The 27,956-nt window shown below is 32.6% G+C and overlaps 1 protein-coding gene and 1 non-coding gene across 2 annotated transcripts; both read left to right on the forward strand.

Moving 5' to 3' along the window:
- Positions 1-509: 509 nt before the first annotated feature.
- On the forward strand, positions 510-14,098 carry LOC119768908 (ataxin-8-like; the record flags this gene model as incomplete). The annotated part of the gene is made up of 3 exons (XM_038260697.1): positions 510-632; positions 816-969; positions 14,091-14,098. Coding segments are annotated over 3 exons (285 nt in total), but the record flags the coding sequence as incomplete, so codon positions are not given.
- Positions 14,099-19,369: 5,271 nt separating this feature from the next.
- Trnai-uau lies at positions 19,370-19,504 on the forward strand. The gene is made up of 2 exons: positions 19,370-19,407; positions 19,469-19,504. It is a non-coding gene; the product is annotated as a tRNA-Ile (tRNA).
- The last annotated feature ends 8,452 nt before the right edge of the window (positions 19,505-27,956 follow it).

The raw sequence follows: 27,956 nt of genomic DNA on the forward strand, positions 1-27,956 counted from the left end.
AGCATCAGAATCAGCATCAGAATCAGCATCAGCATCAGCAACAGCAACAGCATCAGCAACAGCATCAGAATCAGCATCAGCATCAGCATCAGCAACAGCAACAGCAACAGCAACAGCAACAGCAACAGCAACAGCAACAGCAACAGCAACAGCATCAGCATCAGCATCAGCATCAGCATCAGCATCAGCATCAGCATCAGCATCAGCATCAGCATCAGCATCAGCATCAGCATCAGCATCAGCATCAGCATCAGCATCAGCATCAGCATCAGCATCAGCATCAGCATCAGCATCAGAATCAGCATCAGAATCAGCATCAGAATCAGCATCAGCATCAGCAACAGCAACAGCATCAGCAACAGCATCAGAATCAGCATCAGCATCAGCATCAGCAACAGCAACAGCAACAGCAACAGCAACAGCAACAGCAACAGCATCAGCATCAGCAACAGCAACAGCAACAGCAACAGCAACAGCATCAGCAACAGCAACAGCAACAGCAACAGCAACAGCAACAGCAACAGCAACAGCAACAGCAACAGCAACAGCAACAGCAACAGCAACAGCATCAGCATCAGCAACAGCAACAGCAACAGCAACAGCAACAGCAACAGCAACAGCAACAGCAACAGCAACAGCAACAGCAACAGCAACAGCATCAGCATCAGCAACAGCAACAGCAACAGCAACAGCAACAGCATCAGAATCAGAATCAGCAACAGCAACAGCAACAGCAACAGCAACAGCAACAGCAACAGCAACAGCAACAGCAACAGCAACAGCAACAGCAACAGCAACAGCAACAGCAACAGCAACAGCAACAGCAACAGCAACAGCAACAGCAACAGCAACAGCAACAGCAACAGCAACAGCAACAGCAACAGCAACAGCAACAGCAACAGCAACAGCAACAGCAACAGCAACAGCAACAGCAACAGCAACAGCAACAGCAACAGCCATTAACAAGCAGCATTGACAAAGACAACAGACAACAGACAACAGACAACAGACAACAGACAACAGACAACAGACAACAGACAACAGACAACAGACAACAGACAACAGACAACAGACAACAGACAACAGACAACAGACAACAGACAACAGACAAAAGACAACAGACAACAGACAACAGACAAAACAAGAGCATATATTAAAACAATTCAAGTAATTTTGCATTTTAAAAAATTTCAAATTCAATTCCAACGAATTTTGAATCTCCAGAGAACTTCCCAGCGGCTCAAACCACGACAAGACATTAAAAACCCGAGCAAAATGCAAAATGTCGTTGACCACCACCAAACGTTCCCAAAGGGAGTAGAAGATAGAAATTTATGAATTTAGATGGACATTTTGTCTCGCGTTGTCATATCTCGAACGGAGCCCGTAAAAAGGCAACGAACCGTGGCGCTCTCGTACGAGTGAAGACACCCAGCCCGACGACGCTGTTCCGGACTAATGTTTAATGGCCCCGGCGGCGACTTCTATACTGTTGGCAACCTGGACAAGTCGCGCGCGGCTTTTCACGCTTTTCTGCGCTTCTTGAACACAACTTTGAATTGGCGGCAGTAGTAGGTGGGCACAATGCAATTGGATGTGGTCGGAGAAGCGAAGGCAACAAAAAATCATGAAGATTACATGGAGGATTTGGAGCAGAATGGCTTCCGGTTTTGTTTGCCGGCTGCTTTTCTAGATTTGGTTTAGTTTGTCGTTTTGTGGGAGAAGATTTAAAAGGTTCTAGTTACAGACTGATTGCAACGACTTCCAGCCAGGTTTCATGCTGATTTTGCGAAGGATGTTAGGCTACTGGACACAAAAGGGTGAAATTAAAACTCTTTTGTAAGCCTTCATGGCGATTAAGTGAGAGGAAACATTGTTATCAACAATTCCAACACCATGCTTACCCCTACATCATGGTTCTTGGCTATTTTTTTCAATATTAGATATTATACTTGCGTTTATTTATGTTTTGTAAATTGAATTTAAATATAATATATTAAATTTTACTGGCTAGGTCCTAGCATCTGAGTTTTAGATGCCATTTTTTGGCACAATTTTTCGATATTTTTTTTATTTCGGGTGCAACATGAAAAGAAAAACACCATTAGTAAACTAATTTCTAAATATAATGATGAAAAATCTATAAGAAACATACCTAATCTGGTTAATTTTTAAACCAAATAAAATCAAATTTTAAAAACTATAAAACTGTTGTTTCTGTTCAAATTCAATTCTAGATAATCCCCAGATGATCCCCAGATGATGAGTCTATGATTTCAAGCTTTAAAAATTTAGCACATTTAAAATAAAATACATTAAAAATCAAAGAGGCAATATTAAAGACAACCTGGGATTTGAAAATTACTCTACCAGTTTAGCGAGAAAGGCAAAACACAAAATAATTGGACGCTTTATTTCTATTAGGCTGGATTTTCATGGATTGTGCAACGACATCGAGAGCACGAGCATCGAACCAACTCGATGCTCGTGGCTTGCGTTACTTCATTTAGCTTAGACACAACCCCAAAATCGACTTTCCGGAATAAGGAACACTTGCATGCAAGTTAACGAAGGATGGAAAATGACAGATTCAAACGTAAACAAAGCAGCATTGTGTGGCGATCGGAACTCCAGAACAACTTTTGAAATAAGCTGATGTTGTTCAATAAATCTTTTTCAAAAGGGCGTATGATTAGACTAGCACATAATTTAATTAAATAAAACCATTTGCCTCATGTTCGTTGCGAAAAATCATGCAAAAAAGATGAGAGATAATTGAGGTTTTGCAGCGCGACTGTGTTTCAAATGTAGGTGGCGCCAAAATGAGGTTACTTGCCAAACATCGTATTTCTTTCTGCTGGATTGAAGAACAAAATCGCTTATTTCTCATGGTTCCCTGCATCAATCTTAATGAAACTGGTTGCTAAAGACGAGAATTTTTTTTTGCTTTAAAATAATGAACATCATTTTTTAGGCACGCAAAAATTTGTGACTTTTTCTTTAAAAAAAACATGTATTGGAACACTAAAAATGAGTTTCCCCATATATATCAATGAAACAAACAGTTTTATAGTTGATAACAGATGTGTCAACGTATATTCAACAATTTTTATTGATTTTTGACAGACTTTCTTGCCAAATAGTCCAAATTTCTATCTTTTTTTAAATTTACAGTTTTCTTATAGAAAAATCAAACAAATATTGGAAAGTTGTACACCAAACTGTTGGAAATAATTTTTCTAATCCGAATCCGGCATAAGTTTAATAAAAATGTTGATTATGAAGGAAAAAACACATTTTTCAAAAAAAAATCATAAGTTTACGCTATTTGTTCATAGGTGGCGACATGTGTCTTTTAGCTTAGCTGCAAATTCTCTATAGAGTGGAAAAATTTTAAAAAATTTAAGTAATTTAATTTTTTTTAGAAATTTAAAAAAATAAATAATTCAAGAAATATGAGAAATTAAAGAAATAATTCAGTAATTTAGGAAATTGAGGAAATTAAAGAAATTAAAGAAATTAAAAACATTAAGAAATTTACGGAATTAAAAGAATTAAAGAAATTTTAGAAATTTAAAAAAAAATTAAGAAATTTTCGAAATTATGGAAATTTTAGAAATTTTAAAATTTTTAGAAATTTTAGAAATCTTAGAAATTTTAGAAATTTTAGAAATTTTAGAAATTTTAGAAATTTTAGAAATTTTAGAAATTTTAGAAATTTTAGAAATTTTAGAAATTTTAGAAATTTTAGAAATTTTAGAAATTTTAGAAATTTTAGAAATTTTAGAAATTTTAGAAATTTTAGAAATTTTAGAAATTTTAGAAATTTTAGAAATTTTAGAAATTTTAGAAATTTTAGAAATTTTAGAAATTTTAGAAATTTTAGAAATTTTAGAAATTTTAGAAATTTTAGAAATTTTAGAAATTTTAGAAATTTTAGAAATTTTAGAAATTTTAGAAATTTTAGAATTTTAGAAATTTTAGAAATTTTAGAAATTTTAGAAATTTAGAAATTTTAGAAATTTTAGAAATTTTAGAAATTTTAGAAATTTTAGAAATTTTAGAAATTTTAGAAATTTTAGAAATTTTAGAAATTTTAGAAATTTTAGAAATTTTAGAAATTTTAGAAATTTTAGAAATTTTAGAAATTTTAGAATTTTAGAAATTTTAGAAATTTTAGAAATTTTAGAAATTTTAGAAATTTTAGAAATTTTAGAATTTTAGAAATTTTAGAAATTTTAGAAATTTTAGAAATTTTAGAAATTTTAGAAATTTTAGAAATTTTAGAAATTTTAGAAATTTTAGAAATTTTAGAAATTTTAGAAATTTTAGAAATTTTAGAAATTTTAGAAATTTTAGAAATTTTAGAAATTTTAGAAATTTTAGAAATTTTAGAAATTTTAGAAATTTTAGAAATTTTAGAAATTTTAGAAATTTTAGAAATTTTAGAAATTTTAGAAATTTTAGAAATTTTAGAAATTTTAGAAATTTTAGAAATTTTAGAAATTTTAGAAATTTTAGAAATTTTAGAAATTTTAGAAATTTTAGAAATTTTAGAAATTTTAGAAATTTTAGAAATTTTAGAAATTTTAGAAATTTTAGAAATTTTAGAAATTTTAGAAATTTTAGAAATTTTAGAAATTTTAGAAATTTTAGAAATTTTAGAAATTTTAGAAATTTTAGAAATTTTAGAAATTTTAGAAATTTTAGAAATTTTAGAAATTTTAGAAATTTTAGAAATTTTAGAAATTTTAGAAATTTTAGAAATTTTAGAAATTTTAGAAATTTTAGAAATTTTAGAAATTTTAGAAATTTTAGAAGTTTTAGAAATTTTAGAAATTTTAGAAATTTTAAAAATTTTAGAAATTTTAGAAATTTTAGAAATTTTAAAATTTTAAAATTTTTAGAAATTTTAGAAATTTTAGAAATTTTAGAAATTTTAGAAATTTTAGAAATTTTAGAAATTTTAGAAATTTTAGAAATTTTAGAAATTTTAGAAATTTTAGAAATTTTAGAAATTTTAGAAATTTTAGAAATTTTAGAAATTTTAGAAATTTTAGAAATTTTAGAAATTTTAGAAATTTTAGAAATTTTAGAAATTTTAGAAATTTTAAAAATTTTAGAAATTTTAAAAATTTTAGAAATTTTAGAAATTTTAGAAATTTTAGAAATTTTAGAAATTTTAAAATTTTAGAAATTTTAGAAATTTTAGAAATTTTAGAAATTTTAGAAATTTTAGAAATTTTAGAAGTTTTAGAAATTTTAGAAATTTTAGAAATTTTAAAAATTTTAGAAATTTTAGAAATTTTAGAAATTTTAAAATTTTAAAATTTTTAGAAATTTTAGAAATTTTAGAAATTTTAGAAATTTTAGAAATTTTAGAAATTTTAGAAATTTTAGAAATTTTAGAAATTTTAGAAATTTTAGAAATTTTAGAAATTTTAGAAATTTTAGAAATTTTAGAAATTTTAGAAATTTTAGAAATTTTAGAAATTTTAGAAATTTTAGAATTTTAGAAATTTTAGAAATTTTAAAATTTTAGAAATTTTAGAAATTTTAGAAATTTTAGAAATTTTAGAAATTTTAGAAATTTTAGAAATTTTAGAAATTTTAGAAATTTTAGAAATTTTAGAAATTTTAGAAATTTTAGAAATTTTAGAAATTTTAGAAATTTTAGAAATTTTAGAAATTTTAGAAATTTTAGAAATTTTAGAAATTTTAGAAATTTTAGAAATTTTAGAAATTTTAGAAATTTTAGAAATTTTAGAAATTTTAGAAATTTTAGAAATTTTAGAAATTTTAGAAATTTTAGAAATTTTAGAAATTTTAGAAATTTTAGAAATTTTAGAAATTTTAGAAATTTTAGAAATTTTAAAAATTTTAAAAATTTAAGAAATTTTAGAAATTTTAGAAATTTTAGAAATTTTAGAAATTTTAGAATTTTAGAAATTTTAGAAATTTTAGAAATTTTAGAAATTTTAGAAATTTTAGAAATTTTAGAAATTTTAGAAATTTTAGAAATTTTAGAAATTTTAGAAATTTAAGATATTCAGGAAATTAGAAATATTTAGAAATCAAAGGAATTGAAGAAATTAAAGTAAGTAAAGACATTTTATATATTTTTTATACTTTAGAAATTAGAAATTTTTTAGAAAACTTTGAAATTTTAGAAAACTTTGAAATTTTAGAAAACTTTGAAATTTGAAAAAACTTAGTAAATTTATAAGTTTAAGAAAATTTAATATTTTTTTAAAGAAATTTTAGTAATTTTGGAATTTAAGAAATTTAAGCAAAATTGAGGCAAGCAATCCGTCCAACGGTGCACGGAATTCTCCTGCAAAACAATGCCCAGAAATCCGGCCACCGGTGGACGGATTCCTCCTGCAAAACAATGCCCAGAAATCCGTCCACCGGTTGACGTATTCCTCCTGCAAAACAATGCCCCGAAATCCATCCACCGGTGGACCAGTTCCCTTTGTCAACTTGGCCAGGCAATCTGTCTATCAGTGCACAGAATCTTCCTGCAAAACTATGCCCAGAAATCCATCCTCCTGCAAAACAAAACCCTGCAATCCGTCCACCGGTGGACGGATTCCTCCTGCAAAACAATGTCCTGAAATCCAACCACCGGTGGACCAGTTCCTCTTGTCAACTTGGCCAGGCAATCCGTCCACCGGTGAACGGATTCTTCCTGCAAAACAATGCCCTGAAATCCAACCACCGGTGGACGGATTCCTCCTGCAAAACAATGTCCAGAAATCCGGCCACCGGTGGACCGATTCCTCCAGCAAAAACAAACAATGCCCGAAATCCTTCTACCGGTGGACAAGTTCCCCTTGTCAACTTGGCCAGGCAATTCGTCCACCGGTGGACGGATTCCTCCTGCAAAACAATGCCCTGAAATCCGTCCACCGGTGGACCGATTCCTCCTGCAAAACAATGCTCCGAGATCCATCCACCGGTGGAGGAATCCTCCTGCAAAACAATGCCCTGAAATCCGTCCACCGGTGGACGGATTTCTCCTGCAAAACAATGCACCGAAATCCGACCACCGGTGGACGGATTCCTCCGGCAAAACAATGTCCAGAAATCCGGCCACCGGTGGATCAGTTCCTCTTGCTAACCTAGGCAAGCAATCCGTCCACCGGTGGACGGATTCCGTCTGCAAAACAACGGCCAGAAGATTATTTTACCTCATTTTACCATGCAAAATCAGCTGTTTTGATTGTTGACTAGGTCTGGTTTGACAGATAGAATTTGTTTCGTCAAGTTTCATTCCCATCCCGTACCAAGCGTTTCAAAGCGTTATTTAGGTTTGTGTCTAGGGTGCCGCTGAGGTAGCAAAAAGGCACTGAACGAGCATCGAGTTTCAATGCACGGACATTTTAGCAAAGCATGGTCGTGAGTATGCTTTCGATGTCGGTCGTCTAAAGATGCTCGTGCATCGAAAATGAAAAGTCGGAAAATCGCCTTTTCGCAACTTTCCGGCGATGGGTATGTGTTTGTTTGTGCTTATACTACCATAAAATATCAATCCAAACCATTTTGCGATTTAACCTGATTGATAAAAATGAGTTTTCGGCAAAATATGACCACGAGCATCGAAAGCCGCTTTCGATGTCGGTCATCGAAAAATCCATGAAAATCCACCCTTAGAGAATTTGTTTTAATAAGCGGGTAGTATTAAAAAAATGTTTCTTTTTTAAATTTTCCTCATCATAGCCTACAACATTGCAAAAAGCACCAAATCGATCAGAAAATATTTTTCCGAAAATTTTGAATATAAACACACATAACATTTTTGTATGAAAACATGCCAGAAATGTTCGATAGAACATGTAAAATATGGATTTTTTGCATATTTTAAGAACAGTGCGAACAAAATATTTCAGAAATGGGCAACAATGAGCACAACATGTTCGAAAAAATCACCTTAAATTCTAAAATATTAGATTTGATGTAAAGAAATTATTCTTATAGATTCTATTAAGGGTGTATTTTCAAAAAAAAAAAAAATAAAAAAAGATGTTCCACAAATATAATACTGTTTCAAAAATAATCTTCACATTTTTTATGCAAAGCTTTTCTTCCTTAAATAATGCAAAAGGTCTTCTAAAACAAACAATAGTCAAATAGTTTATATAATTTCTTAAAGAAAAACAAACATTAAAAACTTGTTAGGATAGTCCTGACCATCACCTACATTTTAGTCCTAAGACATTAAATCGAACACGAAATTTTTTCTTGATTATTTCTATTGCATTTCAAAACATACGATTTTATTGTAGTGAACCAATCGTCAGGGTGTTTAAGAATTTATATTAATATTTATGGGGTCACATCTTTAATGTGTTCAGAAAAGTTGAAAAGGCCAGCCTTCAAAGAAAATTTTGCTGAGAACATCAATTTTCGCTCTTATTCTGGGAAATATTTTAGATAACGTTTAAAAAAAAATGACTTTTTCAAAGAATTTGCAACACTGGCAAATGAATTTTCACCAACTTGTTTTACAGCTCAAGTTGGTAAACGTTTTTTAAAACTTGGAAAAATGGTAAAAAATTGTTCACTTTATTGTTCAATGTAACAGCAAATTTTCAATCAAAAAGTACTTTAGTTTCCATTTTTAATCATTTATTTTGAAATCATTTTTCATTTTTTAGCTGTATGAGTCATGGTCATGCTTTACCATCTCTGAACAAGTGAACATATTTTGGACGAATGACATACGAAAATTCAGCATCGGAATCATGTCCGATTTTCAATGGCAAAAAATGAAGATTTCTGCAATTTCCTGTTTTGAAAATACAGATTTTTGAATATTTTAATAGCCTTATGGCAGCTGCCAAAATTGGAGACTTGTAACGACGAACTAATAATTGAAAATGTCTTAATTGGTCATAGAAAAGGTACACTCAAAATTTCATAAAAAAAAAAACAAAAAAATCGTTGTCCAAAGTTTTAGCTAGTGCGTCCATCCCGAGAATTCCCGGGACAAAATTCCTATAATAATAATAATAATTTAAATAAATATAATAATTTATCCCACGAATTCCCGTAATTGAAAAAAAGTAAATTTTAGGCTGGAAATCCAAATTTGTTTGTAAAAATTGATGAAAAGTTGAATACATAGTAATCGATACGAATTTCAAAGCATTAAAATTTGTATACAGCATTTACCAGCAATAACTTCGCTTTTTATGGAAAATTGTTTAAATTTTAGTAAATTTGCAAGTTGGGTGAAATCAAGCATTTTATAATCAGTTGTAATAATAAATGCTTTTGGGGTAGTTTTTATTATGTCTGGTTTTATTGAAAACGATTTTTATATGTTTATGATTTCAGGCTTAGTTCATTGATGTAAATGATAAAGCAATTTTTTAAGTGTTTTTGTTACCTGATAAAAACGGCTAGAACATCAAAAACACAAAATAATACAAACAAATTGTTTTGAAAACTTTTAAAAGACACATTTCTTTTGAGCTTAATAATTTCAAATAAATATTTGTTTAGGAATAACTTTTGATCTTAAATTGATTTTGAATTTAGTATATATTTAGTAGTGTTAAAATAATAGGTAAATTTATTTGGCAAAAAATAAATTGTACCTTTAACATTTGTATTCTTATATGAACAAAAAAAAATTATGTAATTTTGTCAAAACTAAAATTCTGAAACCCTAAAATTCTTGAATGCTTCCTGAATTCTCAAATTATTAAATTCTTAATTTCCTAATTTCTCAAATTCTTCGCAATCTTGATTCATAAAAAAACACACATTTTTTAAAGTCATATTTTAGGTAAGAAACTTAAATTTAGAGGATTTAGAGATTGGAAATTTGGACTGTATCTAATTTATTTATGTTTTAGTTTCAAAATTTTTGGTTAACAGAATTTTTTAGTTTTACTTATTTTTGAAATTATTATTTCTTTAATTTTCATTCTTATTATTTTTAACTGCTGTTTTTGAATTTTTGGTGTTCTGAACTCATAAATATTCAAACTTTTATTTTTTTTATTTCAGTTTTCTTTAACCTTTATTTTTTATTTTAAATTCAAAATTAAGATTCTTTTGAAATTTTAAACATTTTAAAATTTTTAGTTTACAATTGTTCGAATTATTAAGCTTTGAAATTGTGATTTATTACTCTTTTTTATATTTTTTTGATATAATTATTTGCATTTTTAAATTTTTCAAATATGAGATTTATGTTTTTTAAAGCTTCTGAATTTAAAAATATTAGTTTTTTTTATATTTTTAATTATGGATTTCTTAATTTCCAGATTTCTGAATTTAAGTTTTTCAATAAATTTGAGTTATGGATTGATTTTTTTAAATTGTCAATTTTGCTGCGTCACCGTTGTTCTTTCATGTGACATCCAGTCATAATTTATTTATGTTATTATGAATAATCTTTCAAACAATCTGCAATTAAAACATGTGGTTATGGTCCCTTCTATATCAAACCTATGATTGTCTTTTTTTAATCATATTTATTAAATGTACCTACCACTTTAATTTGTAAAATTGTTTACCTAATGTACAAAATTTGAGTTGTTTCTAATATTTATTTCTAACTAAGCATAATTAATTTCTAGTTACTCAATAAATAATACATTCTTGATTTTTTAAATAAAACGTTGCATAAAAAATAATATCCCCGTTATAGAGGTAAATTTCTTTCAATTACAAATAATAATTAAAAAACTTTAATACCCAATTTGAGTAAATCCACTCAACTGTGTACAATTTTGCAGAAAAAGTACTGGAACGCGCTACCCAGGCAAAAGTGTTGCGGTTTCTCTCCTTGCAGAACTTCTGCAAAAGAGAGAGATGAAGAGAGTGAACTGAAAAGTACGGGAACGTGCTGCAAAAAAGTGACTTATGCTGGCTGCAGAATTCTGCAGAAGCTGCAGAAATTCTGCAATTCTGCAAATACGGGAATAGACCTATTATTTTTCATCAAGCACAATTTGTAAAACATGTTTTTTATAAAAATATATTGAATAAATTTATTAATGAAAGACTTATTAAATTTGAAAGTAATTCATTTAAAATCCAAATCACAACAAAGAACAAAAAAAAACATTTTTTATTTCATTAAAGCTTTTTTTTGTTTAAATTGAATCTTATCTCTAATGAGCAACAACAGTTTTACAACAAAAGTTTGAAAGAAGATTACAAAGAAGAGATTACATTCCAAGGATGCCAGATGCACAGATTTGTCTGTGTTTCACAAACATTTGAGCTTGTGTCAGACATTTTTTGAGGTACACAGACTTTTAAAAAACTTAATTAAATTAAGATTTTGCAAAAAAATTTAACCGAAACTTATTTAGTTAGTTCTCAAATGCTTTAAAACACAATTTCTGATGGATTTCAATGATTGTAAGTAGATATATTTGATTTTTAGACAAGTGCACAGACTTTTTTTACAGACATTTTAAAAAATCATCTGGCATCCCTGTTACATTCAGAACATAAAATTTTTCACAAGGTTATTTTGAAATGAAAAAAAAACAATATGTTGTTAATTGAAAAAAAAAAACTAAAACTAATTTTCAAAACTACGTTTTTCCAAAAATCTCAAATTTCTTTCCAATATGAAAATAATTGCTACAAAGAGTGTAGGACTACACAGTACAAAAATGTGGAAGATGTAATTTTGAATAAAACCTCTTTTAGACTTTTGGAAATTACACTTTTTCTGACATAATAGATGTACGCCTTCCAGATGTTATTTTACCAGGGTTTTCTTTACTGTATAAGTAAGACTTTTTAAACAGTAAACTGAGAAATGAAATTTTATGCATAATGATTAAACATTTTTAAAATTAATATTTAGCAATTGTACAGTTTCCAAAGTTTACCTTTATACTGTAAGATGTTTGCAGGTTTAACTCAAGAGTCACTGATCTTGTCTGAAAGTGAAAATCAGCTGAGCAATTCTCTACAAAACCGGCCGATTTCGACCATTTTTATTTTTTGTATTTTTTGATTTGGCTCAAACTTTGTGGGGGCCTTCCCTATGACCAAAGAAGCCATTTTGAATCATTAGTTTGTCCATATAAATTTCCATACAAATTTGGCAGCTGTTCATACAAAAATGGTACGTAAATATTCGAAAATCTGTAACTTTTGAAGGAATTTTTTGATCAATTTGGTGTCTTCGGCAAAGTTGTAGGTATTGTTAAGGACTATTTAGAAAAAATAGGTACACGGAAAAAAATTTCCCGATTTTTTATTAACTTTTTCACAAAAACTCAAATTCTAAAATACGTATTTTTATTTTCGAGATTTTTGATATGTTTTAGGGACAAAATCCGCAACTTTTGAGCTATAGAGAAACATGGTCAAAAATGCCGCCGAGTTATGATTTTTGAAAAACTGGTGATTTTGGAAAAATCGAAATTTCATACATAAAATTTTTGACCTAATTTTTAATGCAAAATTGAATTTGCAATCGAAAATTACTTTACAGATTTTTGATAAAGGGCCCCGTTTTCAAGATATAGCCACCGAAAGTTTGATTTCAGCGAAATATTTGCAGTTTTCGATTTTTAAAATAGTGACCATGAGTGACCATTTCTAAAAATATTTTTTGAAAAGTTCAGAAAATTTGCTATAAAATTGTCTAAGAGACATCGAAGATTGGACCTCTGGTTGTTGAGATACAGCGGCTAAAGAAGAAACACGAAAATTGAAGTTTTCTAAGTCTCACCCAAACAGCCCACGATTTTCTAATGACGATATCTCAGCAATTAATGGTTCAATTTTCAATGTTAATACATGAAACATTCGTGAAATTTTCCGATCTTTTCGAAAAAAATATTTTGAAAAAAATTAAATCAAGATTAACATTTTAAAAGGGCCAAACATTGAATATTATGCCCATTTGAAATGTTAGTCTTGATTTAAAAAATTTCAAAATATTTTTTTCGAAGAGATCGGAAAATTTCACGAATGTTTCATGTATTAACATTGAAAATTGAACCATTAATTGCTGAGATATCGTCATTAGAAAATCGTGGGCTGTTTGGGTGAGACTTAGAAAACTTCAATTTTCGTGTTTCTTTTTCTGTAAGCCGCTGTATCTCAACAACCAGAGGTCCAATCTTCGATGTCTCTTAGACAATTTTATAGCAAATTATCTGAACTTTTCAAAAAAAATATTTTTAGAGATGGTCACTCATGGTCACTATTTTTAAAAATCGAAAAACTGCAAATATTTCGCTGAAATTAAACTTTCGGTGGCTATATCTTGAAAACGGGGCCCTTTATCAAAAAATCTGTAAAGTAATTTTCGATTGCAAATTCAATTTTGCATAAAAAAATTAGGAAAAAAAAATTTATGTATGAAATTTCGATTTTTTCCAAAAATCACCAGTTTTTCAAAAAATCATAACTCGGCGGCAGATTTTTTGACCATGTTTCTCTATAGCTCAAAAGTTGCGGATTTTGTCCCTAAAACATATCAAAAATCTCGAAAATCAAAAATACGTATTTTGGGAATTTGAGTTTTTGTGAAAAAGTTAATAAAAAATCGGGAAATTTTTTCCGTGTACCTATTTTTCTAAATAGTCCTTAACAATACCTACAACTTTGCCGAAGACACCAAATTGATCAAAAATTCCTTCAAAAGTTACAGATTTTCGAATATTTACGTACCATTTTTGTATGAACAGCTGCCAAATTTGTATGGAAATTTATATGGACAAACTAATGATGCAAAATGGCTTCTTTGGTCATAGGGAAGGCCCCCACAAAGTTTGAGCCAAATCAAAAAATACAAATAAAATCCATTTCCGGTTTTGGTAGAGAATTGCTCAGCTGTCAATTCATCAACCGCATGAGTCTGGCTCACAATACAATAGACTTACTACTCGCTGCGAAACATGCTCTCCAACATCTCTCTCTCTCTCTCTCTATTGTCTGTTTGCTTGCAATGTGTTTGTTGTGTCTCGGTTTGTTTTGTTTTCATGTTGTTTTACTGATCTTTTTTTTCTTCTTCTGATGCCTACCTTCTTGCTAACTTGCATGTTTTATTTTATTTCTTTACCTAGACTCTTTTTTTCCTTCTCTCTCTCGTGTAGTCCGCTAAATCGCTCTCGTGTTGGCGCTCGTGTTTTGGCATTTTTTTTTTTTGCTCTTTTTTTTCCACCCACCAAGAGAGCGACTTTTCTTGTTGCTCTAATCGACTTTCCCGACTTTTTCCCAATCAAACATGATTGACGTCCAACGCAGGGCCGATGAACATGCGTCAACGGTCGCGTCTCGGCTTTTTCAGTTTTATTTAGTTTTTTTTTTTTTTGCAACCTCGATGATCACGTGGACGGTGGGTGGGTGGCGTCGGTACGCAAAAAGCACAAAGCTGTGAGGCAAGACATCTCACGTGACGAGCTTTTGCCATGCCTACTAGGATGATTGGTTGTTTTAGGGTGGTCAGTTTGTAAAATTTATTGAACTTGCTAGAAATTTTGCTTATTTCATTTCATAATTAAAAAAAATTGAGAAGTTGGAAAATTAGAAGAGTTCAATAAAATATTTCTAAAGTTATTCAAAACTTAATTTACTTTTTCAAAGCAGGCACCCCCAGCTTCATGTCGTGAAGACAATTGATTGGTCTGTTTACTGATTGACTCACGTGGAAAACCCTCACCCAGCCTACCTGCTGCTGCTGCGACTGTTGTTATTGTTGCCAAAGAGCTCCGGGATGTCATGCCGTTGGACGCCGCGTTGAAGTCTTCGGTCGCGCGCGTTGGTTGGCTGGTTGGACGCATGGATACGCGTGACTGGTGGCGTCTCTTTTCCAAGAAAATGCCTCCCAGCCCACGTGGTTTAGAAGGGGGAGGTGCAGGGGGGGGGGAGGGAGCTACTGTTTACGAGTGGATAATATAATAATGAAAAGAAAAACTGAAGCAAAAAAATAAAATGCACTTTCGCATTTTCCATGCGCGACTGCAAATTTTGTGCTCAGCTGCGTCGTGTTGCATGTTGCATCTATACCGAGACAAGTCCAACGGCTTTGTGCACACCTGTTCGGTGTGCGGAGACGACTTAATGGCGCTCATGCTGAGTCCCGTGTCTAGCATGGTTCAGCTTGTGCGCGACGACTTGAGCACAAAGCTGATAAACGCGAATGGTTTGTTTTAAACTGATGAATGGATTTGAAAATAATCTTACAGAGAAAATAATTATATTAGAAAGAGATAATGATTTTTTAACTTTCATTTTAAATCAGTACAAATATTATAAACTTTTAAGTTTTTTGTTACTTCGAAAAAAAAGTTGTTTAATTAAATTGAATTTATCATTAAAAACATGAAAAATCGGTTATAAGTGATTCTAAATTCATAGTCAAGCGCTTATTTATGCATATTTCAAATCAAATAAAGTCTGAGTTGATCTTTTTAACTATTTTTTAATTTTGGGAACGCAGATCTATACAAAACGTAAGTGATGAGGGAAAAAACATGAAATCGATGATATTTTGCCAAAATTTTATAGTATGCCTAAACATGTATAATTTTTTTGTTAATAACGCTAAAAATTAGTTTTTTTAATTCTCATTTTGCCCCTCTTCCCTCCTACCCACCAACCAGAGCCGGAAGGCAAAAACAATATTTTGTTGATTTTTTTTAGATTTTTTGCAAAATAAAATTCTTTAATGTTTCTATTACAGTCGACTCTCTGATTGTCAATATCCAAGGGACCGTCGAGGAAGAGAATCATCAGTTTACAGAACGATGCAAAATGAAGACTCGATTGAAAATATGTTTTTCTTGGTACCCGGCTATGAGAGAGAATCATGGCAACGTCCAGTAAACAAAAACCAACTAATGTCAAACACCCTTCAAAGCTTCGTTTCGCAAAGAAAAATGTCTATGCAAGCCATGAGATAGTGACAATATTGACAACCGGAAGAGATTTTTAAAGCAAACTGAATCCAAGGGACCGTCGAGGAAGAGATCCTTCAAGCAAGAGAAAATATCGAGGAATAAAGCCAATCGAAGTATGCAGTTTGAAGGGACTGAAGAATTCATCGATAGATGGAGCAATATTGATATCGAGAAGATCGACAGCCACAGAGTCGACTGTATATTGAAAAACAACGGGTCAAGTGCTAAAAGCATTTCAAACCAGTTTTTAAATTCAAATGTTATAACCATGGCTAGTTATTCAAATTTTCAATCTTTTTTTTTAAATTTTGGTCGATTCGGTAATTTTGGCGATTTTGGTCACTAAGGTCACTTTGATCGTTTTGGTCATTGTGAACGTTTGGTCGTTTTGGTCGATTTGGTAATTTTGATCGTTTTTTTCCATTTTGGTATTTTTGGTCATTCTGGTCGTTTTAATCGTTTTATTGTTTTAGTAATTTTAGAGGTTTGGGTCTTTATGGTAATTTTGGGCCTGTTGGTCGTATTGGTAATTTTGGGCGTTTTGGTCGTTTTGGTCAGTTTGGCCGATTTGAAGGTTTTGGTCATTTTAGTAGTTTTGTTCGCTTTGGTAATTTTGGACTTTTTGGTCGTTTGGTCATTTTAAACGTTTTAGCCGTTCTGGTAATTTCAGTCATTTTGGTCGTATTGGTCGTTATGGCAATTTTGATCGTTTTGGTCGATTTGGTCATTAAGATCATTTTGGTAGTATTAATTATTTCAGTGATTTTTGTTGTTTGGTTACTTTGGTCGATTTGGTAGATTTGATCGTTTTGGTCGATTTTGTCATATTGGCCGTTTTGGTCATGTTTGTCATTTTGATCGTTTTGGTAATTTTGGTTGTTTTGAACGTTTCGGTCGTATTGGTTGTTATAGCAATTTTAATCGTTTGATAATATTGGTCGTTTTGGTCGATTTGCTAATTTTGGTCGTATTAGCAATTGCGGTCATTTCGGTCATTTTGATCGATTTGGTCATTTAAGCCGTGTTGGAAAATTCAATCGTTTTGATCGTTTTGCTCATGTTGTTTCGGTCATTTTGGTCGATTTGGTAATTTTCGGGCGGTTTGGTCATTTTGGTCGCTGTGGACATTTAGGTTTTTGGCTGTTTTGGTTGTTTTAGCCAATTTGGTCGTTTTGGCAATTTCGGTTGTTTTGGTCGTTTCGATCATTTTGTTCGAGTTAGTATTTAGGAACGATTTGGTAATTTTGATTGACTTGATCATTTCAATCGAATCGATTTGGTCGATTCGGTCAAATTTTGCATTTTGGTCAATTTGGTCACTTTAGTCGTTTAGGCCATTCTGGTCGATTTGTTTATTTGGTCATTTTGTTCGATGTGTACATTATTTAAAAAAAATATCACGACTGTAGTATAAAAGATAGTTAAAAGTGATATTTTTGATCGCTCTGGTATTTTTTTAAAGTTTGTTGAAAGAACTATTTGCTACAAGTATTTAAGATCTGACAACCCCGTCAAAAGTTATGAGCACTTAAATTTAACTTGAACACCTTTCCCATAAACACTGATTGTTGAAGATCTGCTAAACCTAAGAGCAGCAAATTTTTATTTATAAAACAATTATAGAGCGGATGTTTTCTATTTAGGATAAGATCTTAATTTCCAGACCAAAATTTGATTTTTTTCAGTTTCGGGAAATCCTGGGACACATTATAAAAAATCCGGGGATTCAAGAATTCCCGGTTTTGAAAAAAATCCCGAAAATTTTGTCCCGGGAATGGACGCACTAGAAAAAAAACATGTTGAAGGACATTTTTCGTTTAAATTTTTTTTAAATCAGGCTAGAAATTTATATTTTTTTGCACTTTGGTCGTTTTGATCGTTCCGATCGTTTTGGCCATTTTGGTCATTCAAGCCATTTTGGTCGTTTTGGTAATTTTAGTAATGTTGGTCATGTTGGTCGATTTGATCAATTTATTAATTTGGTCATTTTGGTGTTTTAAGTCGTTTTGGCAATTTTGGTTGATTCAGTCATTTTTATCGTTTTGATCGTTTTAGTCGTTTTGAGGTTTTCAGTCGATTTGACCATTTTGGTCATTTTTATCATTTTGGCGATTTTGGTCGATATGTTCATTTTTGTCGTTTTGGCCGTTTGGGTTGACTAATTCATTTTTTTAATCGATTTGGCATTTTGGTCAATTTAGTCATTGTGGTCATCATGGCCATTTTGTCAATTGGGTTGTTTTAGTCATTTTAGTTGATTTGGTCGATTTGAAAATATTAATCGATTTATTTGATTTGGTCATTTTGGTCATTTAAGTCGATATAAGCATTTTGATCGTTTTGTCCATTTTGATCGATTTGATTATTTTGATCGTTTTAGCTATTTTGATCGATTTTATGATTTTGGTCGTTTTGATCATTTCGGTCATTATGACAATTATAATCGTTTTGGTCATTTTAGTCGATTTGATCAATTTGATGATTTCTGTCGATTTGATCAATTGATTGGTAATTTTGGTCGTTTATGTCGTTTTGGCCATTTTGGTCGATCAGGTCATTTTGGTTGTTTTGATCGTTTTAGTCGATTTTGATATTTTGGTCGATTTGATTATTTTGGCCGTTTTGGCCACTTATGTTGATTTCGTCATTTCGGTCGTTTTGAACAGTTCTGGATTATTGTTTAAAAGGTCTAATAAACCAAATTTTCAAACTGGAAATTTGGTTTATTGGACCTTTTCAAAAAAAAAAAAAAAAACAAAACACCAGAGTTAGTCAACTTGGTTATTTTGGCCATTTTGATTGATTTGATCTTTTGGTCGCTTTGGGCAATTTTGTCGACACATTTTGTTCGTTTTGATAATTTTGGTCAATCCGGTCATTAAAATTGTCAATTAGTTTGCGAAAGGTGTACATCTACTTGTCTGTGATTGGTGTGAAATAATGAAGATCTGACAATCCTACCAAAACTTACGTGCACTTAAATGTTATTTATTCACGAAATCACTATCTTAAGGTTTGTGGGGAAGGCAATTTTTTTATCAAGGCAATTCACCAAATTTCATTGTGCAGCATCCATAAATAACACAATTGCTTAAATGTTCACTCCTGCAATCCAACAAATCGTTCTAACTCGTTAATTAGCACATTCTTCCCGAAACCCCTCGAGAGCAAGAGTTCTAGTTTGTGTGTGCATTCTTAGCTAATTGTTTCCCCCCCTGCTTTTGCTTCTTTCAGTAACAAACCAAAACAACAACAATAACACGATACGACACGCACCGAAATTTCTTCCGCCGAAACACCCCACTGACCATTGACTGCAAGAGCCGAGAAAGAAACGAAAGAAAGAAAAAAAAAACGTTCCCCGAAGACAATGCCGAATCGCAGCATGCTGAACCCCTTTCGCGCGTTCGCCAACACCGGCGCCTCAAAGTATACCATCGCTACATCGGCACCCGGCGGCGTCCATCATCACAGCTCCAGTGGCGCAATTGGTTAGCGCACGGTACTTATAAGACAGTACACGCGGTGCGGGCCGAAATCTCGGCGCGAGCGGCGCGTTGTTCGTGTGAGCGATGCCGGGGTTGTGAGTTCGAGCCTCACCTGGAGCAGGAACTTTTTTTTTCGTTTTGCTTTCACTTACTGAGGTTGGGGTCGTCGCACACTTTGACTCGTTTTTTTGTTGTTGTAAGTGTGTGTCATTCACCTTGACAAAGTTCTTCGGCTTATCAATGGGGTTTGGAAAAAAAGGTCGTGACGACGATGACGGCGGCCGCCATTGTATGCATAGTAGGCGTAGGCTCGCATGACAGTCACACGCATCGCGTCAAAGCCTACTGTTTGGCTTGAGTGATGTGTGTGTGTGTGTGCGCGCGCGATGATGATGAGACCCCGACAATTAGCTGCAACAATTATTACGAAAGATCGTTGTCGTGTGAGTTTACCCATCCCATTGGGCTTTGGCGCAGCGCGTGTGTGTGTGACGCAATTATGGCGACGACGACGACGACGACGAAGATGACGCTTGACGACAGGTTAAATTGTACACACAAAAAGTGGACTGCCTAGAATAGTCGCGGCTGAGAACATACACACAGCGAGAGAGAGAGAGACAAATGCGTGGGGATTTTCCCAGATTAGAGTGATGTTCTAGGGAGTGTCTCTCGGGTGGGAACGTTAAAGGGCGAGTATCACAAACGAATGGCATTTGTTGTGAATATGTGTGTGTACCAGGAATAGAGTTATCTACGTGCACATGTATTGCGTGTACGTACACGAAAAAGATTGAGGTTAAATTTTGTACCGGCCAGCAAAACAAATGACGGGCTAGTGTGCGTGAGATCGGGCTTAGATAACTCTATTTAGCTCTGATTAGAATAGAATGGCGCGACACGAATCTACAAGTTGATGGAATGTGCGTGTGTGTGTCCGTGATTTGACATGCGACTTTTGTGTGGGGATGAGTTTGACTAATTAATATGATTATAGGGACTGGTGTGAATATTAAGTTGGTCCAGGGAGTATTTTGATGCTATTGTTAGCAAACAAAGTAGATGATGTTCATTTAATATGCATTCAGCTTTTCAAACGTAGTGAAACTCACGAATTGAAATTCCACTATTTTTAAACATTTCGAACATTTTGACTTTTTATGTTTTTTTCCGGTAACTTATTCAATATTATTGCAACTATACTTTCAAATTTATCAATAATCATATAACTAGTCAATTTGGTCGTTTGTGCCGACTTGGTCGCTTTAACCATTTTGGTCGTTTAAGTAATTTTCGATTTGGCAATTTTGGTCAATTTGGTCATTTTGGTCGATTTGGCCGTTTCGGTCGTAATTTTAGTCGATTCGCTCATTTTGGTCGTTTTGGCCAGCATGGACGATTTGGCCGTTTTGGTCCTTTTTGTCATTTTGGCCGTTTTTTTTGTCATTTTGGTCGATTTGGTCATTTTGACCAATTTGATCGTTTTGACCATTTTGATCGATTTGACAATTTTGATCGTTTTGGTCATTGCGGTCTTTTTATTCGTTTTGGTCGATTTGATCATTTTGGTCATTTTGATCGTTTTGGCCAATTTGGTTGTTTTGTCCATTTTGGTCGATTTGAAAGTTTTGGTATTTTGGTCATTTTGGTAATTTCGATCGTTTTGGTCGTTTTGGCAATTTAGGTCATTTTGGACATTTTGACCGTTTCAGTCGTTATGGTCATTTTGGCCGTTTTGATCAATTTGGCTGTTTTGGTCGTTTTGGCAATTTTTATCGTTTTGGTAATTTTGGACGGTTTGTTTTTTTTGTCGATTTTTTGTCGATTTTGATTGTTTGGCAATATCGGTCATTTTGGTCGTGTTTAGATTTGACCGTTTTGGTCGTTTTGGCTATTTTGATCGTTTTGGTAATTTTGAACAATTCAGTAATTTTGGTCGTTTTGGTAATTTTGGTCGATTTGATTATTTTGATCGTTTTGACAATTTTGATCATTTGGGTCATTTTAGTCATTTTGGCATTTTTTTTAAATTTTATTATTTTGGTCATTTTGGTTGTTAAGATAGTTTTGGCAATTTTGGTCACATTGGTCGTTTTTGTAATTTTGGCAATTTCGGTCGTTTTGGTCGTGTTGACAATTTTTTTTTTTTTGATAATTTTGGACGTTTTGATTATTTTGGTCACTTTAGTCGTTTTGTTCTATTTATTTTTTTTGTCGTTTTGACCATTTTGATCATTTTGATCGATTTGACCATTTTGTTTGTTTTTACCATTTTGGTCGATTTGATCGTTTTGGTATTTTTGATCATTTTGGTAATTTCGGTCGTTTTGGTCGTTTAGGCAAGTTCTCTTAATTTCGGTCGATTTGACCAGTTTGGTGATTTTGGTCGATTTGGGCATTTTGGTTGTTTTGACCATTTTTGTCGATTTAGTCGTTTTGGCAATATTGATCGTTTTGATCGATTGTTGAGTAGTTTTGGTCGCTTTGGGAATTTTGGTCAATTTAATCGTTTTGGTCATTTTTGTCGTATTGGTCGTTTATTTCCGTTTTGGTCGTTTTTTTCGTTTTGGTCGTTTTGATCATTTTTATCATTTTGATCGTTTTGGTCAATTTGGTTGTTTTGACCATTTTGGTCGATTTGATCGTTTGGGTAGTTTTGGTCATTTTGGTAATTTCGATCGTTTTGGCAATTTCGGTCATTATGGTCATTTTGGTCGCTTTGATCAATTTGGCTGTTTTGGTCGTTTTGACCATTTTGATCGCTTTGGTAATTTTGATTGTTTGGCAATATCGTTTTTGATTCGTTTTTTTTTTTATAATTTTTGTCGTGTTTACAATTTTGGGCGATTTGGCTGATTTGGTCGTTTTGGCAATATTGATCGTTTTGGTCGATTCGGCTGTTGGTCGTTTTGGCTATTTTGATCGTTTTGGTAATTTTGGACAGTTTAGTTATTTTGGTCGTTTGGTATTTTTTTCAATTTATCGTTTTAGTCATTTTGGCCGTTTTGGTCTTTTTATTCGTTTTGGTCATTTTGACCATTTTGATCATTTTTATCGTTTTGGCCATTTAGTTTTTTTACCATTTTGGTCGATTTGATCGTTTTGGTCGTTTTGGCAAGTTTTCTTAATTTCGGTCGATTTGGCCGTTTTGGTCAATTTGGCCGTTTTAGGCGTTTTGGCTATTTTGATCGTTTTGGTAATTTTGGACAGTTTAGTAATTTTGGCCGTTTTGGTCACTTTGATCATTGGCTATTATGGTTGTTTGCATTTGATCATTTTGGCATTTTTGGTAATTTTGGTGATTTTGATCGTTTTGGTCGTTTTGGCAATTTTTTCTTAATTCCGGTCGATTTGCTCGTGTTGGTTATTTTGGTCGATTTGGCCATTTTGCTTGTTTTGACCATTTTGGTCGATTTGGTCGTTCCGGCATTTTTAGTCATTTTGGCAGTTTCGGTCGTTTTGGCATTTTTTCACAATTTCGGTCGTTTTGGTCGTTTTGACCGTTATGGTCATTTTGATTAGTTTGGCTGTTTTGGTTGTTTTGACCATTTTGACCGTTTTGATAATTTTGATGTTTGTCAATATCGGTCATTTTGGTCGTTTTTATAATCATGGTCATTTTGGTCGATTTTGCCGTTTTGGTCGTTTTGGCAATATTGATCGTTTTGGTTGATTTTGCCGTTTTGGTCGTTTTGACTGTTTTGATCGTTTTGGCAATTTTGGATTATTTAGTAATTTTAGTCGTTTTGGTAATTTTGGTCAATTCGATCATTTTGATCGTTTTGATAATTTTGATCATTTTGGTCATTTTGTTCGTTTTTTGTCGATTTTACCGTTTAGGTTTTTTTTTCTATTTTGATCTGTTTGGTAATTTTGATCGTTTTGGTTCTTTTGTTCGTTTTTGGTCTTTTTGGCCGTTTTGGTTTTTTATTTATTTTTGTCGTTTTGTTAATTTTAAAGGATTTGATTGATTTGATTAAATTTTTATTTTTGGTCGTTTTGGTCGTGTTTACCATATTGGTCTTTTTGATAATTTTGGACGTTTTGGTTATTTTGGTCATTTTGGTCGTTTAGGTCGTTTTGGCCGTTTTGGTATTTTTTCCGTTTTGGTCATTTTGGTCGTTGTGGCTATTTGTTTATTTTTGTCGATTTGATTGTTTTGATAAAAAAAATGTTTTTGGTCGTTTTGGTCAATTTTGTAAACGCTTGAAATTTATCAAAATTCAAAACGTTGTGTGTTAAAAAATTCCTTGAATAAAATTTAACCATAATATTTTCTCATTCAAATCGAGCTGAGAAGTTTTATTTTTCGTCGTGTAAGATTTGGATTGCGACGGTTTCGGTATGATTTCTAAAAATCAAAAACATATTAGCACATATAAGCATTTATTAGCATTATTAGCATTAGCATAATGCAGTTAATTTTGTATCATGTTTATGTCAAGATGTACTGGGGTAGACTTTTGTTTTGTTTTCAGATGATTGCATCTAGGTTTTCATGAAAAAAATAAAAAAATCAAAAGTTATTTAAAGTTACTTCGGCATTTTTGAAAGAAGTTTGCACAAACTTTGAAAAATAATAGCAAAGGCCTGAAATGTTGCATAATTTTCAAAATATAAATTTCTACTCATTTTCATCTCTTTCCTTCCATTTCAGAAGACAAATCTCCCTTTTGTACAACATTGTAGCAACTATTATTCCTCAACCACGCCCACCCCTCTCCTAGCCACCGCGCATTTTCCACGTGAATACGCATCTCATCCAAATGCGCGCGTGAGTGAGTCGCGCGCGCAATTCTCCAATTAATAATTCAATTGTGCGCCGCTGCCATTTTCCCAAACCCTAACACACAAAGCTCACGGCGTAGGAATTACAGCATCATTGGTCGCCCATGAAAACTTTGGAAAGAAAGAAAAAACAGTCAGCTGGCTGGAAAAGTGCATTGTACCATCTTCAGTATTAACCCTTGATATTTGATTTGATTTGAAGATTTCATTAAACTTTGTAATCTATGTTTTTTTTTCAGGCAAAAGACAAATTGCAATTTAAATTCAACTTTTTGAAGCAATCCTAGAAAAAGAATTAAAATGGCACTTGCGGGTTACTTAAGCCCTCCCTCGCACATGTTTGTTGACGTACTACCCATGTGTGGGTGGTTGTGTCGATTTGAACCTGCGAGTCGCACTTTCATTTTTCGCCAATTATTCAAATTAAGAAGCCTCCGACGGAAAATCACACTCACCCAGCCATGAAAAGGAAAATGGGCGCCCCATTCGACTGCGCTGATGATGGGAACGTTCACGTGATGTGGATGCACCCCCGCCAGAAGCATCGGCAGACATGTGACTTTCCAACCCCAAAGATGACTTAATAGCAATTTTGTTGCAGCAGAGATAGACTGTACGCTGTGTGATGAAATTGAGTGAAGGGTTGAGCAGAGAACCACAACAACAAAAAAAGTGTCAGATGCACAGACTTTTCCAGCGAAAAGAAGCTCTTGATTTTGTGAAAAGCCAACCTCGTCTGAATGTCTGTGACCAGAGGGTGGGGAAGAGCGAAGGTTGCCCTTCAATCAACTCGGCCAAGTCCAAACATTTGGATGACCAAAGGCTTGGGGCCAGCACCACCACAGCTCGTGTTTTCCAACCTTTTTCTGATTCAATTTCCAGCAAATCAGTTGCAGATTTTTCCGAAATGGACGGAAAAATTGCAATTTGATGGACGTTGTCGCTTTGAGCCAAAGTCAGAAGTTTTGATGTTCAACCGTTCCAATGTTGAAGGTTACGTTATTTTCGTAAAATTCAATATAACTTTTTTTTAAGCAAACGATTTTCGTCTTGCCCCACTCTCCCCTAACTTTAAACAAATATAATGAATAAGATGCACCATATTCATATTTTTTTCTTATTTTTTATATTCATATTTTTTCAGTTTTGTATTGTTAGTGAGGGGTTAATTCTCTAAAAACTCACACAGAATCGGAAAAAGTTGCCTCGAACCATTTTCGATTTGCGTGAAACTTTGTCCTAAGGGGTTACTTTTGCCCCTGATCACGAATCCAACGCCCGTTTTTTTGATATCTTATGACAGAGGGGCGGTACGACCCCTTCCATTTTTGAACATGCGAAAAAAGAAACGTTTTCAATAATTTGCAGCCAGAAACGGTGATGAGATAGAAATTTGGTGTCAAAGTGACTTTAATGTAAAATTAGACGCCCGCTTTGGTGGCGTACTCAGATTTCCGAAAAAAAAAACATATTTTTCATCGAAAAAAACACAAAAAAAGATTTAAAGATTATCCCGTTTTCCTTTACTCGACTGTAATTTTTTTTGGAAGATGTCCTTTTAAGGGAAATTCAATGTACTTTTCGAATTTTCAATGACCCAGAAGGGTCATTTTTCATTTTGAACCTATTATTTAATTTTAAAATTTCGTGTTTTTTCTAACATTACATGGTTTTTTTTAAGTGTAATAATGTTGTACAAAGTTGTAGAGCAGACAATTACAAAAAAATTGATACAGATACATAAGGGGTTTACTTATAAACATCACGAGCTATCGAGATAATACACAAAAATTAAAAAAAAATCCTTTTTGTGTTTCTCTTTGTTTCGTCGTTCGTGTCTGCCGCGGGTGCCGATGAACGGCCATGATTGACGACGGCCAACTTTTTCAAAACCTTTTTTCGTAAAATCGCGATAACTCGTGATATTTATAAGCAACCCGCTTATGTACATTTATTAAAAAAATTGTAATTGTCTGCTTTACAACTTTGTAGAACATTATTACACTCTAAAAAATTACCCTGAAAAGTTAGAAAAAACACGAAATTTTAAAATGAAACATTTTGTTCTAAATGAAAAAATGACCCTTCTGGGTCAATGTAGATTCAGAAATTACATTAAATTTCCCATAAAATGACATGTTCCAAAAAATTTTACAGTCGAGTAACGAAAAATGGGAGAATTTTAAAAACTTTTTTAGTGTTTTTTTCGATGAAAAATACGTTTATTCGGAATTCTGAGTACGCCATCAAATCGGGCGTCTAATTTTACATAAAAGTCCCTTTGACACCAAATTTCTATCTCATCACCGTTTTAGGCTGCAAATTGTTGAAAAACACCTCTTTTTTCGCATGTTCAAAAATGGAAGGGGTCGTTCCGCCCCTCCGTAACGATATATCAAAAAACGGACGTTGGATTCGTGATCAGGGACAAAACTTATCCCTTAATTCATTCATTATTTATTTATACATGTAGAGTAAGGACTGCTCCTTTTCAATTACTACAATTAGAGTTCGAGAGTGTGTAGTTCTTCTTCTTATTATATGGCTTTGCCAACTTAACCACTAACAGCGCTTGTTAATTTCTCATGCCAAACCAGTTTATGCATTCTTTTCGGAACTCAATCGGTGAATGTATATTTTTAATGGAGATAGGAAGCTGGTTCCAATTAGCAACGCCCCTAACAAAAAAGCTTTCATTGTAATGTGATGATCTGTGCTGTGGTATTATATAATTTCTTGTTCGTGTACTGCGAGAATTTAAAAGTTTATCAACTAGATATCTAGGGGTAGAAGTATTAATTATTTTAAACAGAGTAAGACATGACCTGAGCTCATAAAAGTTATTAAAAGAACAGCCAAGTAAATTATGCTGGAGGTGAGAAACCCTGTCATATCTTGATAGATTATAGACATAACGTACACACGCGTTTAAGGCAACACGTAATTTATTAATAGAATTAGCTGCAGCATTAAGAAAAAGTACATCACCATACATAAAATGCGGAAGTAGGAGAGATTTGAACAGTTTGAGCTTTGTTTGTATTGGCAACATACTTGAAGTCATTCTTCGATGCCTGAGGCCGTTGTAGATTTTTCTACATTGCCCATTTATATGACAATCCCATTCAAGATTATTTTGCATTATTATTCCAAGATTAGACGCCTCAGTTACATATTCAATAACATTTTGTTCAAAAATAATCTCAGGTAGGGTAGAAACTCCTCTGTTCCGAGAAATGAACATGACTTTGGTTTTAGAAGGATTGATCGGCAACAAATTACGGGTAGACCAGCGGAGAATTTCACACAAATCATCATTTAAAAGCCTTGCCATTTCAGTGACGGGCCGAGAATTTGAAGCTAAATACAGTTGAACGTCGTCAGCAAATATATGAATCATGCAATTCTTGAGAACGGTTGGAAGATCGTTTATAAAAGTGAGAATAAAATTGGACCAAGAATTGAACCTTGAGGTACTCCAGAAATTATATCAATGGGAATAGATAAAGTGCCGCCAGACAAAACAGATTGAGATCTTCCTGTTAAATAAGACTGAATTAGTTTAGCAGCTTCTATAGAAAAGTTATATTTTAATGATAGTTTGTTAATTAATTTAGAGTGAGAAATGCGATCAAACACTTTGGAAAATCTATAAACAATAAAAGTGCTACTCCTTTGCGATCTATAACTTTTAGTATATCATCATGCACTTTAAGTAACGCTGTAGTTGTACTGTGTTTAGATCTAAATCCAGATTGAAATCTATGTAAATAATCAAAGTTAT

This window comes from Culex quinquefasciatus, chromosome 3 (assembly GCF_015732765.1).
Source record: "Culex quinquefasciatus strain JHB chromosome 3, VPISU_Cqui_1.0_pri_paternal, whole genome shotgun sequence".
Taxonomy (NCBI): Eukaryota; Metazoa; Arthropoda; class Insecta; order Diptera; family Culicidae; genus Culex; species Culex quinquefasciatus.